Raw genomic sequence first — 16,244 nt, 5'->3', positions numbered from 1 at the left:
GTTCACCGTTTACCCAGCAAAGCCCGAACGAACAGGAGGGTGGCGATGTTGCAACGTGTTGAATCCCAATTGACTGATTTGCGGGTCATGTTTCAGCATTGGGATGTTTTTTTCGGCCATAGGAAGATGCCGGAGAGCCCGGAGGAAACGCGGGCAGATATCGAACCCAGCCCCTTCATGCTGTAGCCACAGCGCTACCCGGTCGCCCATGGTTTATATGGACACGCAGAGTACACTCCGTGTGTACTTTATTGCCGAATGACAAGCTGGCAAGACGCAGACGCTCACCGCCAGGAGTCGCAGTTTGTGAGAAATTATTCCCTCTTGGACAATGGGAAGTTACTCGACTTACACGAACAAAAGACGGCATTTTTTATACGAATCCTAAAACTTTGTTCTTCTGCTTCAGGGAAAACCCGTGTAGAGGACATCTTTGACATCTCCGACCCACAACAATGCTACATCAAATTCATCGTATAACCAAGTCAAGGTAATAATAATGACGCCAATGAACAACACAGGACATCTTCCTGAAGGCTATTTGTTGACGTGTTTAGCCACCTGCGTTTTTGAGTGTTTGGAATGTCGGAGGACACTAAAGATAAAGGTGCAGCTCTGCAATTGCTTGCTCACACGACAGCTGATGGAAGGGCCTCCACTGGAGGGAGCTCTTGACAGCCTCTCTGGAGGGTATTTGGTCTACTCATCCATGCTGACCAGACAACTTGGAGGTGGTGGGGGCACCCACACTTTAACCTACCACACGCAACCTGCCGATCGACTTCAGTGTGAACCATTTCTCCTGTTGGGTGGACAGGGATTTAAGAAACTTGCCCCAATGTTTCAACATTAAATTCAGTTACATACACTCACACTCGTGTTTACATAGTGAAGAAGGGAAAACAGATTGCTGTTTATTCTAAGATTCACATTGGCAAGGAGGCCCAATATTTACATTGCAGAAGTAAATTCATTGCCTACACACGAGGCTTGTCAAACATTTACGGTGGTTTTAGCGAAATAAATCGTTCAGTGCCACTACCATTTTCGAAAATACGTTCAGAATAAAGATTTACAACATACGTACATTTCCCCGATTTAGCATTGCCATTTGGCAAGAATTTTTTTTTTTACAACGAGCAATGTTTAATATTTACTTATGAATCACGTACAGACACAAAGACAACAAAGATCCCCCATGTAGCCTCAACACTCTTTGGGCAAGTGCTGTGAGTGAGCTCCTGTGAAGGCTGGCACAGCACACGAGGGGGTGGGTGGCTAGCACCATGTCTGACTGCCTTTGTCTCCCCAGTGGTCATGTTTACACACTGCACCAAGTACTCATTTGAGGCTGAGTCGACCCAGCACCGGTTTAGAAAATCGTCACTGGTGTTGGCCATGAGCAGGAATCGAACTCGGGTGGCCGGGTTCGTAGTACAGCGTGCTGCTCCTGTGTAAACGCACACGCTAGCACGCACATTACACAACCTCGGAAAACCCGTGCACATTGCAACACATCCATCACACAAGACCTATCGTCGTGGCTGAACAATACTTCTGACATCACGACCACAAATAAATTAAGCGGAACCGAGAGTGGGCGTGCTATTGTATCTCATCCCATTATAAAAAAAACCCATAAGAGCCAAGACACAAACCTACAGGATTATGCATATAGAATAAGTAAAATCTCTTAAGTTTATTTTACACAATGAAGATTGCTTAAAATGTGGATGTTTTGGGATTTAACTTCTGAAAACACCCATACACCCACTTCACTCGTAAAGAGTGCTAAAACACATTAAGGCACAAAGTTTCTTTGACAGTGTTTTGTATTCGGCAATTGAAGAGCATAAGCGCTCGCATTGTAAACGGTGGAAAGGTAAAGGCACAGCCCTGCAATGTCTCGCTCACGCCACTGCTGGCAGAAGGGGCCTTTCCACTCGAGTGAGCTCGAGAGAGCCTCTCTACAGGGGATTTGGCCGACTTCACCACGCTGGCCACGCGTTAGAGGATGCGGGACTACCCACTCTTTACCCCACCACACGCCACCTGCCGTTCGCCCCGCTGCTGACTACTCACATTTATAACCGTGAGGTGGATAGAGATTGGGCTGATGACCTCTGGACTTGACGTTAACATAGACTTCATCAGTGGCACTTTGTGCTTGTAAATCTTATTTTTACACAAAACATCACCTTGAACACACAACACACACACACCGTGCGGATCCTGATTGCCATTCGCAAATAATCTCTTGCAGGCAACATTTTCAAGCTGTTTGCATTTTCAAAAACGAAAACTTGTCAAGCGAACGGAAGTGACCACCAATGACTATGTCCGCGGAGTTTTGCATCCCTCTGAGTATGAGCTCCGTTCACTCACTCGGTGAATGTCCACGAGTGGTTATGAGGTCCGTAGTTCTTTTTTTTCTGTTCGCCAAAATGAGACTTTCCGTTTTTTAACAATAACGTGCATGCTCCAATAGTGTTACACCGTTCGTCTCAAATCGCACATGGACAAGTGTCTGGTGTCATCTTCATAACCTCGCCACCACGACCCGCTGGTGACGCAGCGTGCTTGGCATTGGCCCCGGTGCGGGGGATGGTAAGGGGTCCTCTGCCACCCCCACCCCCCTCTCTTAGTCGCAGGCATCGGTGCAGTTGCACCACCTGCGCACTCAAAAAGAGAGCCGCACTCATGCTGTCACCCACTTGGCTACCTCTGACCCCTCCTGCGTTTTCAGTTCTCGCTCTCCAACACCACGAGCTAGATCTTCAACTCTGCGGGGTTTGGGCCGTTGATGCTGAGGGGCTCCCCGTCACGCCTCGCTCGTCCCGCGATCGTCGTCGCGGTGGCGATGCCGTTGGCCCGCACGGAGCCGTGCAGTGTCACGGCGGCCTCCTCCGCAGGCTCCACCCCAGCCGGGCCGTCCGTCTGGTCCAGCGACGTCCTGCGGATGTCGGCGCGGACTCGCGTGACGCTCACGCGAGTCCGACGGCCGGATGGGGGGCTCTTCCCCCCTTCCTTGGGGAAGAGTTCCTGCGCCTTGGCCACGAACGCGTCGGCCATGTCCAGCTCGACGAGACGGTCCTAGGGAGGCAGCAGCAGCAGCTTAGTTTAGTTTTATTTGTATATATTTTTTAAGTGATTTATTTACCTTTCTTATACTTGCACTCCTGTCATGTTTTTGCGTTATTTGTTGCTGTAACGTTCTATCCCGCCCCTACTGGACATCTGTGAAAAAGAGCTTTATAGCTCATCGGATTCCACCAGTATAAATAAATATTCAGATTGTGAATACGTGAGATTCGGTCACGTATAAACTGACGCTAGATTTGATCGTCTTCATGTCGGTGGAAGATGTACGCCCAAGTTGAAGGTGAAGACCCTTGGCATGCGGAGCAGGCGGGGCACTCACGAGAACGTAGACGTATCTCTGCGGCGTCTCGTGCAGCTTGTCAAAGAGGTAGCTGCTGCGCTCCAGGGTCAGCAGCAGCGCGCGCGCCCGCCGAAGGTTGCGGAAATCCTCGGGACTCAACGCCGCATTCACCCGCAGCAGCTCGTCCTCCTGGCCCGATCGGAATCCTGAGACGACCGCGGAATGCAACAGAGGCGACGTCCAGACAGGGAGATCACACACCGTGACGCTCGCATTCGACCCCTGGCCCATAAGGTCATGCACATTGCTTTCTAGAGCAGCTTCCACGCAAAATCGTGAAAATGTAATCAAGGATGAGCAAATGGCTGAAGGCATGAAGCAATTACTGAACCAGTGCATTGACATCAGAGCAGATGACTGGGCTGAAGCGATCGTGAATATCGGATCTCGAGATGACGCTTCGAAAATTGTTTCTGCGTTGACAATTTCACTGCGAGTGTTGCCCTTTAGTTCGGTAATTTTGCCCATGTACCTTTCTGTTGCACCCCCTGATATTATACGTGCACGATAAAACTTGGCGTTGATTCCTTGCCCAGTGATGTGCGTGGTGTGCGGAGGGTGCACGAGTCTCCGTTGACGAGGTTCGTACCGAGCTGCCCCAGAACGAGCTTCCAGCGGTCGTTAATCTCTCGTCGTAGTTGCATCACGGCGCTGAGTCGCCTGTTCAGGTCCGTCCATTCCTGTGAAGGGAAACCAATCGTAACTCTATTGCCCATGGGCATTTGTCCCATAACTATTAGAATACCGGCGTGTTTTCCGACACTGTCCCGTGCGAGCTGCGCGTGTGTGATAATTACTGTGACAGTGATAATAATGACGATCATTTGTTTTTGATACAGCATCTTATACGCTGGGCCGACTCACGGCGCTTTACATCACATCGCATCCCAAACATTTAAGAGGGCACCAAAGTGTTACTATCCCCGTGGACACAAGGTGCCTCAGCACGTGGTCTGCGAACGTAGTAGGCTTTCACGAGCAATATCATCCATAATACAGGTTTTTTGGGTTAGATCGTGTAAATATATAAATGTGCCGTTAAACCCACTACCACCCGACACAGCCAATTAGTAAGGGTTGTCACGTAAACAAAACATGCCAATGCGTTACCTGTGTAGTGAGTCCAACGTCGAACTCAGATTGTAAATGTTGTGACTTTGCTCTCCAACACACCGGTGTGCTGTACAAGCAGCTCTCCTGCTATATGTTTCACCTGATGACGATTGCTTGTGTTGCGATCGAAACGTCGTAGTAAAATAACAAAAAACTACTTTTTGATCGCAACACGAGCGTTGCGATCTTTGAACCGATCTACGTAACTTTACCGAAAGACCCAAAGAATATTAATTCCTGCAGTCACGAAAGCTTAAAGTCAAGATTTGGACTTAGTCATTAACGTTGTATTGCAGCACCGAGTCACCCATTCATCTCCATCCTGCAGAGAGATGCACGGCAGTGTCCCTGCACCGTGTGTGTGTGTGTGTCTATGTCACACACGGCAGTGTCTCTGCATCGTGTGTGTGTGTGTGTCTATGTCACGCACGGCCGTGTCCCTGCGCGCGTGTCTCAGTTGCTCGGCAAGCTGAGCGACGAGCTGGTCGGAGGGCGAGTGCTTGTGCGTCGCGTCGTGAGGCTCGCTCCACAGAAAGGCCTCGTCGTCAAGGCGACGCCGCTTCATCTGCTCCTGGTAGCACAGCACCGAGTCCGCCTGGGCATGACTGCCAGTGTGCACGCACACGCACGCGACCAACCGATCAATCAAAACTGTCAATCAATCAGATCAATCAATGAATCAGCCTCTCGATGGATCAATCAATGAAAGCCATGAAAATTGTCTGTAGATTTTTTGCCGGAGAGTATTTGTCTGAAAGAGATTCAGTGAAGGGTATCTGTGTGTGTGTCTCTCTATTTCAATATTGCAGTTATCAGACAGATCTCAGCAATCGATTTTTTTGTGAACAGTATTAGAACCCAAGTCTTAAAGGTCATCAAAAAGTGACTCCTCATTGTTGCCCATATATTGTACATACTGTGCAAAGGTGAATGTGAAGGGGTCATCATGGTGATTACCACTCAATGAATTTCCCATGAATAATTTGGATAATCTGAGTGGATCAAATTGGAATTACCCGGTGACTATTCGAATGAGATAACTTTCAAATTCCCCAAACAGAAATTGTTTCCGTTTAATGGCCACTGCTGTGCTCTGATTTGTGCATCGTTTTTGAGAGTCAGGTTATGATTAAAGATGCATTTTATTGGATGGAATCAATCACGTGCAGCTTATGTCGATCTCTGTGTCCTAAACACATTCTTTTGACAAAATAAACAGAAAGTAAACATTTTTATCCTGCTCGTGAATAGGACTAGTTTTGTGAAATTACGAAATATATATTTGCACATCATATTGATGTTTTGCAAATGCATTTTATTCTCTTATATTTCACTATTTTATTTACCAGGTAAAGCCCACTGAGCTACAGAAAGCTCTTTTTCAGAAGTGACCTGGCCACAAATGATAGCTCCACGAAGTGTCTTATCATTATGTGGAATTTTATAACAGCCAAATACTCTGCACGCATGTTTATAAATGTGGAGGAAAAAACGGAGGACCCGGAGAAAAATCCACACGACCAAAGGGGGAACATGCAAACTTTGAATATACAGTACAGACGTTACGGTTGGGACCGAATCCATGACCCCTTGCATACCAGGTGAGGGAGATTCGATCTCGCCAATAAACAACACCTATTTGAAACGCGGTGACTGATATAAACACACCTATCCAACACTTCCTTCTTTCTGCCAGATCCTGTAGTTGTTGTCACAGAGTTGAAACCCCACCTCAGTGACATGTTCTTACCGTAATCCACCTGTGCTCACAGACCTTTAAACTGCGGATGCTGCCGCTCACTCCTTTCGTAACCTACCCCCCTCCTCCTCTACCACCCCCACCACCTCCTCCACACCCAAACATCCCGCAAGCTTCACTTCGCACATACATCTACGCTACTCTCTCCCCACCTGCTTTAGAAACATGCGTTATTAGGCTGCTATACAATTAATAATCCACTTTATTGAGATACCAATTTGTGGCCAGGTCACTTCTGAAAAAGAGCTATATAGCTCAGTGGGCCTTACCTGGTAAAAGAAAAATGGTTTATAGTTTTATTTAGAACAAAAGTCGCTAACCCCATCATTCCACACAATTTCTATCGTCCTCGGTTGCCGTTTCTAACTAAAGTTACCTCCAGGTGCCGACAGCTCTGTGCTTGAAAAACAACGTAACGCACTTAGAGAAGTTTGCTATGTTATGGGCGCAATATATAAAATAAGGTTGTTGTTATTGTCACGGCATCATTAAAAAGTGCCGTTGTTTGCAAAGTAAGGCAAGAGAGGGGGGCAAGAGGGTTGGGACAGCAGCTCCCACGTGCGTCAGTGCCGTGGGACTCTCACCTAACGCTGGAAATGGAACACAGTGCTGACCTCCTGCCAGCAGCACGCGGTCTGCCTGCGTGGGCTCGCCCCAGCTCACAACTCCCATCAGCGGACCTCTGTGTCAGCAGCCGAGGTCTCCTAACCACACCTTCCCAAGGTCAACTCCATTCAACTGGAGGCTGCCACTGCTCCACTCCTGCCGTCAGTCTGGAGCTCCCTCCCCCCGAGCCATCCACGCTTGCCAAGTCCCATGAGTCTGGCCTTATCCCTCTGCACAGAATTCATCTCTTTGCTCTGAACCTATGCGGTACAACAGTTTCCGACTGCACGATTCGTGCGGTACACACGGTAATATCTTCAACTACCCACGTGTACTACTCATGTACGGCCCTTTGTCAATCCGCTGCCGGATGAGGGTCTCCCGACGCCATGTGGGTCGTGAGAGTTATTTGACCATATTTGACCACGCAGGTCTGTGCGGGTTGGTGAAGTTGGGGATCATGGACTCGAGGACATAGAAGCACAGCACAACAAATATTTTTGCTGTGCTCTCCTCTGCTGCCCGCAGCGCACACAACAAGAGCCCAGATACCTATGACAACCTGGCTTGCATTTTGGTAAACCATCCCAGCAGCATCCAGGCTCCAAATTGTTTAGCTTCCAAGGTCCCTTGAGGTCGGGTCCACTCCACGCGATTTGGTCGCGGCATCCCACTGCCCACGCAGGTGTGTGTCTCGTGCACGTGGTCGCCGGCTGATGCGCTTCACGTGTGCTGACTGTACGCTTACTCGCTGAATTAGCTAATTCCTACGCTGGTGTCGCCGCCATGTGGATAAACCCAATCACATGAGCACCTCTGGCACTGTTGCCTCTTTGTTAAACATTTTCTGCTTACAGACTTTGGCACCGAGTTAATAAATAAATTAGGTCTCGATGAAAGCCCAAGGTTTTCCCACGTCTTTGTATTTTCAATTCCTTCCCTTGACTTTTACCACCACTGAAAACGAATTTCTTTAGAACTGCTGTTTGTGCTTAGTTTGTTGTCCTCCCACACCTCCGATGAGCACGGTCGGCTAGGTACGGTGCGAAAGAAGTTCCATATATACCACCCATGCCCGATGCCAATCACCAGAGGTGGGACAAAGTCATTGTTATGCAAGTCCAAGTCGAGTCGCAAGTCATCAAATTCATGACTCGAGTCTGACTCGAGTCCAAGTCACATGACTCGAGTCCACATCTCATAGGTGGGACAAAGTCATTGTTATGCAAGTCCAAGTCGAGTCGCAAGTCATCAAATTCATGACTCGAGTCTGACTCGAGTCCAAGTCACATGACTCGAGTCCACACCTCTGCCAATCACCCCATTGTTATTCACCTTGGTTATTTCAGTTCTAGTTGTTAAATGGGATACACCAATTGCAAAGCTAAAACTAAATTCAAACAAACAAAACGAGTTGTTCCAAGGGATTCCTCTGTGTGTGCAACAAACACTCCTCAAAATCACTGCAGAATGGCTCAACGATGGAGACGTTTAAGCCTGCGGCACCGCAGACTGCGTGTGTGTATGTTGAACTTCTTGTTCAACATACACACACACAGATTGTGTGTGTGTATGTTGAACTTCTTGTTCAACATCCACACACAGCCTGCGGCACCGCAGACTGTGTGTGTGTATGTTGAACTCCACTGACGGTCCCAACCTCAAGCACTTTCTCCAGCCACAAATGAACCATAATACCTTGTTGATCTTGTCAAGGAGCATAAACCATCACGCAAACTCCGGTCATCCTCGCAGCAGTGGCCTTTGGCTAGCATTCGCATCAAGATGGTCACCACATCACGCGCCTTCAGATGCGCTTCTGCGGCAGTGTGCAACACTCTTCCTTCCGATTTTAGGTTGGCTACTGATGGTGCCGAAGAAGTTCAACACATCTACCTACATACATTCGCCAGCAATAAGGACATGCCTGCCGGCCAGAAACGTGTACAGTTGTACCGTGCATGCCTTGTCCTTTTGATGCTTAAGTTTAAAGAGCCACAAACCCTGGCTCGCTTGAGGCGGTGGCCCTCTCCAGACTGTGTGCAGAATGTACCCGAGAGTGGTGACGTCATCTTGACATGCAACAGCATGCTGGGATTAACACGTAGCAGGCTTTCGCGACCATTATCATCCATTATACAGGTTTGTTTTGGGGTTAGATTGCGTACATATAAATGTGTCGTTAAACTCGCCACCACCTGACACAGCCAATTAGTAAGGTTTGTTACGTAAACAGAACATGCCAATTAGTTACTAGTCCAGCACACCGCTTGTGTGTTGGAGAGCAAAAAATGTTGTCACTCGGGACACGATGGCGATTTGTCTGTACCACGCATTCGGCACGAGCTGGGCAGCCATGGGGGGGGGGGGGGCTTCGAGTGTCCTCGAAACAAATCTGCTTTTACTTAAAAGCAGATGGAAGCAGAATTCCTTTCTGCATCTCAGCATATATGTACTGTATGTACTGTATGTAAAACAACCCATGTGCTTTAGTCCATCAGCCAGACCAATATTATCCAGCTGCTTTTTTCAAGTAAACTGTGGAGGTGAAAGTTGGTGGATCACACAAATGTTGTAAAACTTGCTTCCCGTGGGCGTCAAAGAAGTGCCATACCCTGGCTTGCCAGGAAAAGGCAGTAGAGCAATAACGTGGACTCCACCAGTCCCAACTGTATGGGATAAAGTGTTGCCCCCTCTCATGCATGAGTTTTTCGGGTGCTCCGGTTTCCTTCCACGTGTATAAACACTCATTAATTGGCCGATAACTGTGTAATATAGAGGAACGCAGAGTTTGGGCATTTGTTGGTGCCGGTGCACCGCTTAGCTGCTGCCTTCTCGCTCATCCATCTTTGATTCTTCCTCGCCCCTCCGAGTCGTCCCCTCTCTTAAATAGTTAGCGAATACCATGCGGCGCTTTACAAGTTGAAATGCTAAAGAAGGGATGTTGCGTGACTGTTTTCCCTGTGTCAAAAGCCATCCATAAGTGAAACATTTGTCAAATTGGTTTGTAAAGTCATTTAATTTTGCCATGCACTTGACTGTCATTTGCAGGTACAGGCACAACAGGGAAGTCATTCTGAGGCTCAACCAGCTCACACACGATGCACGTGACATGGGCACACTGGAGAGACGGGCTCGGACTTGGGAGGTAGGGCGTATAGTACAGCATCCGTGTACAGCGCGGTATTTGCTTTACAGCGGAATGTCACTGGAGTTGGGTTAATATCCTGTCGGCTCACGTGTGTGAAAGCATGTGACTCCACCAGCACCCCCACACGTGACCAGCATCAGGAACAGCCCCAGACAAACAGGGTCATGGTCCCGCGCTGCCTGCGTTCAAGGGGGCTCCACGGTGTACTACGCAAGACGCTTGTTAAGGCTCGCAGCTGCGACCTGGGCTATAAGTGGGCTCCCGTGAGATGCAGGTGGGCGCCATGGTGGCTAGGAGATGTTAACTACCTCGTCTGGTATGCAGGAGGATGTGGGTTCGATCCAGAACCTGACACCTGTATATTCGCAGTTTGCGTGTCTCTCTCCCCGTGATTGCATGGATGTATCCCCGGGTCCTTCAGTTTTCCCTCCACATTTGAAATCAACATCACGCTTTTTGAGTATTTGGCTGCTATGATTTTCCATATTATAAGCTAATTCGTTGAGCTATCATTTGTGATAGCCAGGTCACTTGTAAAAAAGAGCTATATAAATCAGTGGGCCTTAACTGGTAAAATAAAACATTGTTTCGTTTCTTCCATTAATGGAAAGCGAACTGAAATCGGGGAATGTGTCGGCCGGCATTGCGTAGTTTGTGTCCACCTGCGGAAACGAGCCCCAGAGTTGGTCTCGTTGGGAAATCCGGATGGCACGGCAAAGTGCGCCGCTCGTTATGGAGGACGTGAAGCCGGATTATCTGCCCGAGGATGCCGCTGTTTTATGGGGAGTCCAGGAGAGATGAAGTGCTCCGGCACGGGGTGTGATGCGTCCCTCGCCGCTATTTTAAAGAAGGGACCGCTTCTAAAAATAAAGCGTTACGGTGCTGGGGGTAGACTTACGCTTGACCAGCACAAGGCGCCCCAGGGCAAGTAGCCTGTGAGACCAAACCATGGACAAACGTCGAGGACAAATTCATAGCAGCTCTCCCTTCTACAGCTTCCCCGAATCTCTCATCTCCAAGCCCCAGCGCGTCAAACATGCCTCTGCCCAACTCTTCGCCCATGCCAGTAAATGAGACCACATCGCCCCAATACTCCAATCCCTCAAGTGGCTCCAATTCCGCCTTAGACGACCCCCCACACATCTCACTCTACTCCCCCCCCCCACACATCTCACTCTACTCCCCCCCCCCCCACATTTCACTACTCCCCCCCCCACATCTCACTCTACTCCCCCCACATCTCACTCTACTCCCCCCCCACATCTCACTCTACTCCCCCCCCACACATCTCACTCTACTCCCCCCACATTTCACTCTACTCCCCCCCCACACATCTCACTCTGTATAAATCCATATTGCAGTGCGATGTTGTTGTTCTTGTTTTGCATTACTGTGCGGCGGTGCTCGCCTGAGCAGTGCGTGCCCCTGCACGCCCACCGAGAGGGCACACGCAGCGTGGGCCCTCTCGTCCCCACATCCTGTTGGGGAACTCAGCTGTGCAGTGCCGCACGGTGAAGGGAGACAGCAACAGTCGCTCTGATCACCGTCTCCCTCCCCTGCGTGCACACGTCCTTACAAATCACGGTTGTCGAGTTGAACAACACAGCAACACTACCGCAACACGCCCACCCACCCTGCACCACTATCACCACTACCCACAGAAGCAGATACCACAGAGTTGCATATGATATTCCTTTAAAGTGTCGCATTGTGAGAAAGGCGATGTGTCTCTTCCACGTGTGCTCTGACGGGATCTTTATTGAACACCGATGGACAAGCACAGCCACTGTTAGCTTGGGTTATTCATGGCCAGGAATCGGAATTGGGTTGCTGCGATGATAGATGCAGCTGTATGTGAACAAGGCCACGATTTCTCAAATGTAAACAAAGACAAATACTCATATAACAAAAAATATAATTTTTATTTATTTTCTTTAAACCTATCTATGTGACGTTACCGAAAGAGCCAAAGAATATGAATTCCTGCAGTCACGAAAGCTTTAAGTCAAGATTTAAAGATAAATATCCCCGTATAGCCCTAACAGACTGTAAGTGCTGTTAGCAAGCACCTATGGTATGCCCAGGACCGGTTCAGATGATCGTCACTGATGTTGGCTGTGAGCGGGAATCAAACCTAGGTCACCGGATTCGTAGCACAGCGCGCGAACCATTACACTACTGCTTCCCATAATGGAAACACACACGAACGTACCCACATGCCAGCTTTGACAAGCAGGCAATTCACAGAAATGCGAATGCAGGACCCTCCTGAAAATGATTCCTGAGGTTCAGCGAGGCTCTTCCGAGTAGACAGGCAAACCACACCTGCTCCCATCATTCTGGGGTCCCTTTTGGGAATCGTAGGAAAATGTATTTGTTTTTTCACAGTTGCAGATCACAGGCACAAAGGACCAAAATGCCAAGTGGTCAGCAATAAACAGCACTATTGAAGGTGTAGTAAATAGGAGTTCATAGATTTATTGATTTGAGCGAGGTTGCTCGAAGAACTTCGAATTAAGAGATGATGGGAGGGGAATTCCAAAGCAAGCAGTGTTGTGACCTGCAGTGTGGCGAGTGGATGGGTGGATGAGTGAGCAAACGAGTAGGGGAGCGAGTGTGTTGTGACCTGCGGTGTGGTGGTTCAACAAAGCATGGACGAGAAGAAACAGCGAGTCCGGTGGACTTGATTTCCCAACATTGGTGTAGGAATCAATGCGTGAAGCTCATGGGAACGGTCGCCACTATAGAGGACCCGTTGGTTGTGAATGCTTCATGGTCGACGGTGCAACGTTGCGGAAAGCATTTGCAGGCAGCCGAGTGTACTTTTACATGAAGGCTATGAATGGCAAGAGCTTAACGACACAAATGCGTGCTTGAGTTTGATATCTCAATGAGTGTGTTTGTGGGAAAACCTACAGCGGAAAATGTGTGTGGTGAACACAAGCACCAGGGCAGAGACAGAGAGGCAGACACGCCTAGACAGAGTCAGTCTAGGCAGACCTAGACAGAAGCGGTCTAGGCAGACCTAGACAGAGGCAGTTCAAAGTGGTGAGCCGGGAGGTTGGAGGACTGCGGAGTGGACGACGAGATGGCAGTCTGGGGCAGGAATGAGTGGACGTGGAGATGGCACTCTGGGGCAGGAATGAGTGGATGTCGAGATGACAGTCTGGGGCAGGAATGAGTGGACGTGAAGATGGCAGTCTGGGGCAGGAATGAGTGGACGTCGAGATGGCAGTCTGGGGCAGGAATGAGTGGACGTGGAGATGACAGTCTGGGGCAGGAATGAGTGGACTTCGAGATGGCAGTCTGGGGCAGGAATGAGTGGACGTGGAGATGACAGTCTGGGGCAGGAATGAGTGGACCTGGAGATGGCAGTCTGGGGCAGGAATGAGTGGATGTCGAGATGGTAGTCTGGGGCAGGAATGAGTGGACGTCGAGATGGCAGTCTGGGGCAGGAATGAGTGGATGTCGAGATGGTAGTCTGGGGCAGGAATGAGTGGACGTCGAGATGGCAGTCTGGGGCAGGAATGAGTGGATGTCGAGATGACAGTCTGGGGCAGGAATGAGTAGACGTGAAGATGGCAGTCTGGGGCAGGAATGAGTGGACGTGGAAATGACAGTCTGGGGCAGGAATGAGTGGACGTCGAGATGGCAGTCTGGGGCAGGAATGAGTGGACGTGGAGATGACAGTCTGGGGCAGGAATGAGTGGACGTGGAGATGACAGTCTGGGGCAGGAATGAGTGGACGTCGAGATGGCAGTCTGGGGCAGGAATGAGTGGACGTCGAGATGGCAGTCTGGGGCAGGAATGAGTGGACATGGAGATGGCAGTCTGGGGCAGGAATGAGTGGATGTCGAGATGGCAGTCTGGGGCAGGAATGAGTGGACATGGAGATGGCAGTCTGGGGCAGGAATGAGTGGACGTCGAGATGGCAGTCTGGGGCAGGAATTAGTGGAGAGGGAGGAGCAGGAAAGCAAACCCCACAAAGGTGGAGAAACAGGCCAGGAAAAAGAACAATACATTTTCGTTATAGACATGTTTAAATCAAACATAACTCTGTGAGTTGCAAACGGACATAAAAATCGACGGGAATATGGACACGGTATGTAACGTTTCCTTTGTCATGATTCTGTATGAGTAAGTTATACTAAGTGATTAATGTCAGCCGGAAATAGTCCTGAAGTTTGTTCTGGGTATTGTTTTTGGTACGCGAGCCACATCCAACTCTGGCTGCAAGAAATCAGTGTACGATAATGATGCATACAAAGGCTTTTCGGAATATAGGGTACAATAATACACAATTATTGTGGATAGCTGTACGTTGTACTCTAGCGGTAGTGCCTAACGCTGTAATAAGCCAAGCTGCTCCAAGCCTGCCCTAGCAGCGAAGATATCGAGTGGTAACTTAAGCCCCTGGATTATATCACACCCGGCTTCGCCCGGGACTTGGATTCACCACGCCCGGCCGCCTTTGTCTCCCCAGTGGCGATATTCACACACCACACCAGTTAATTGTTTGAGGCTGAGTCAACCTAGGGGTGGCCCAGGACAGGGCCAAATAATCGTCACGTCGACATATGTGACGTCACAGCTCACTTGCCGTGCAACATCTCTGCATTGTTGCCCCCCCCACCCCCCAAAAAATACCAAAGTGTATTTTTATAATTTTTGCATGGTGTACAGTCTGGAAAGTACCCACATGGCACATTTGCAGTTTGTTGCATGTCGGGAAGTACGCTAAACATTTTGGACAGACACACACATTCACAAATTTCCCTTTTTTTTAATATATATAGACGACTTACTGTAGTTGAGTGTAAACGTTGATGTGAGAGTGAACGACCTCTGGCCCTGCGTGGTATCGAGTGGGTGCCGCTTGAGGAATCTTACAAACCCCCCACCACACAGCAGCCCCCCAGGGAGGCGACTTGAGGTGTGCAAGTGTCGTGGCCACTGCTGCTGAGGCTGTCCAGCTCGCGTGTCGTGTGTACATGTGTTTGGATGTCGGCACGTTTGTCGTGTGTACACGGTGCTAAACTTATTTTGCATCGTACGTAGACAACCGCGAACAAACTAAACACAGGAAGCGCGTGTGGGCCTCCCCTAGGCCGACTCAGCCTCAAATGAGTGCCTGGTGCGGCGGTGTGCAGTCAACATCGCCACGGGGGAGACAAAGGTGGCTGGGCGTGGGGCTGGCCACCGACCCCCTGTTGCCTGAACCGGCTGCAGGGGCAGCGAGTGCTGTGAGCGAGTAGCAGCCATGAAGGTCGGAGCGGCACACGAGGGGGTGGGTGGCCGACACCACGCCCGGCCGCCTTTGTCTCCCCCGTGGCGATGTTTCTACACACCGCTACACCAGGTACTCGTCTGAGGCTGAGTCGACCTAGGGGAGGCCCACACACGTAGTCTGGTTCACTCACTCGAGCCAGCCCGGCCTTCACAGCTCCACTGGGACCCGGCCCAGAGCGACTCGCCGTGGCTCACCTGATGAGCGGCTCCCTCTCTCCCGGCTCTTCTGGGGGGCAGCAGCAGCAGCAGAGGCCCCCCCAGGACGTGCGGCCCCCCCCCCGAGCGGCTCCCCCCCGAGCGGCCCCCCATCCTCACGCGGCCTCCGCGGGCTGCCCCCGGGGCGCAACCCGAGCGGTTGAGGCCGCCGCCGCTGCCGCTGTTGTGGTGGTTGTTGTTGTGGTTGTTTTGTGGTTGTTGTTGTGGTTGGTGTTGTGGTTGTTGTTTTGTGGTTGTTGTTGTGGTTGTTGTTGTGGTTGTTGTTGTGGTGGTTGTTGTTGTTGTTGGTGTTGTGGTTGTTGGTGTTGTGGTGGTTGTTGTGGTTGTTTGTGCTGTGGTTGTTGTTGTGGTTGTTGTGGTGGTTTTTGTGGTTGTTGTTGTTGTTGTTTGGCTGTGATGATGGACGCAGTGGCTGAGCTGAGCGCTCTGCTGCGGCTGGTCTCGGTTCAGAGCTGCGCCGAGCCACGCTCGTGTCTGTCGCTGTATGTGCGATACTGTGTGTGTGTTACTGTGTGTGTCACTGTGTGTGTGTTACTGTGTGTCTCTGTGTCTCTGTGTGTGTGTTACTGTGTGTGTTAGTCTGTGTGTGTTACTGTGTGTGCGTGTTACTCTTGTGTGTGTTACTGTGTGTGTTACTGTATGTTAGTATGTGTGTGTGTGTTACTGTG

At 49.9% G+C, this 16,244-nt stretch overlaps 1 protein-coding gene across 1 annotated transcript; it reads right to left on the bottom strand.

Moving 5' to 3' along the window:
• Window positions 1-889: 889 nt before the first annotated feature.
• On the bottom strand, window positions 890-15,651 carry LOC144729042 (melanoregulin-like). Its single transcript, XM_078608880.1, has 5 exons — window positions 15,556-15,651; window positions 4,986-5,160; window positions 4,032-4,122; window positions 3,422-3,588; window positions 890-3,093 (listed from the first exon to the last, which is right to left on the bottom strand). Exons 2-5 carry the CDS (start codon window positions 5,118-5,120, stop codon window positions 2,770-2,772), a joined length of 717 nt encoding a protein of 238 aa, XP_078465006.1. The 5' UTR covers window positions 5,121-5,160; window positions 15,556-15,651; the 3' UTR covers window positions 890-2,769.
• Between the last annotated feature and the right edge of the window lie 593 nt (window positions 15,652-16,244).

This window comes from Lampetra planeri, chromosome 31 (assembly GCF_965212315.1).
Source record: "Lampetra planeri chromosome 31, kcLamPlan1.2.h2, whole genome shotgun sequence".
In the NCBI taxonomy this organism is placed as follows: domain Eukaryota; kingdom Metazoa; phylum Chordata; class Hyperoartia; order Petromyzontiformes; family Petromyzontidae; genus Lampetra; species Lampetra planeri.
The sequence above is the reverse complement of the archived record's forward strand: the minus strand, read 5'-3'. Positions and strand labels throughout refer to the sequence as shown.

Excerpts from the sequence above, each read along its gene's own strand:
- LOC144729042 (XM_078608880.1), bottom strand. The coding sequence starts at position 5,120 with ATGAAGCGGCGTCGCCTTGACGACGAGGCCTTTCTGTGGAGCGAGCCT. Across the intron at positions 4,123-4,985 it reads ACGCGCGCAGGGACACGGCC|GAATGGACGGACCTGAACAG; the intron begins GTGCGTGACATA and ends TTCCCTTCACAG. Across the intron at positions 3,589-4,031 it reads GCTCGTTCTGGGGCAGCTCG|GATTCCGATCGGGCCAGGAG; the intron begins GTACGAACCTCG and ends CGGTCGTCTCAG.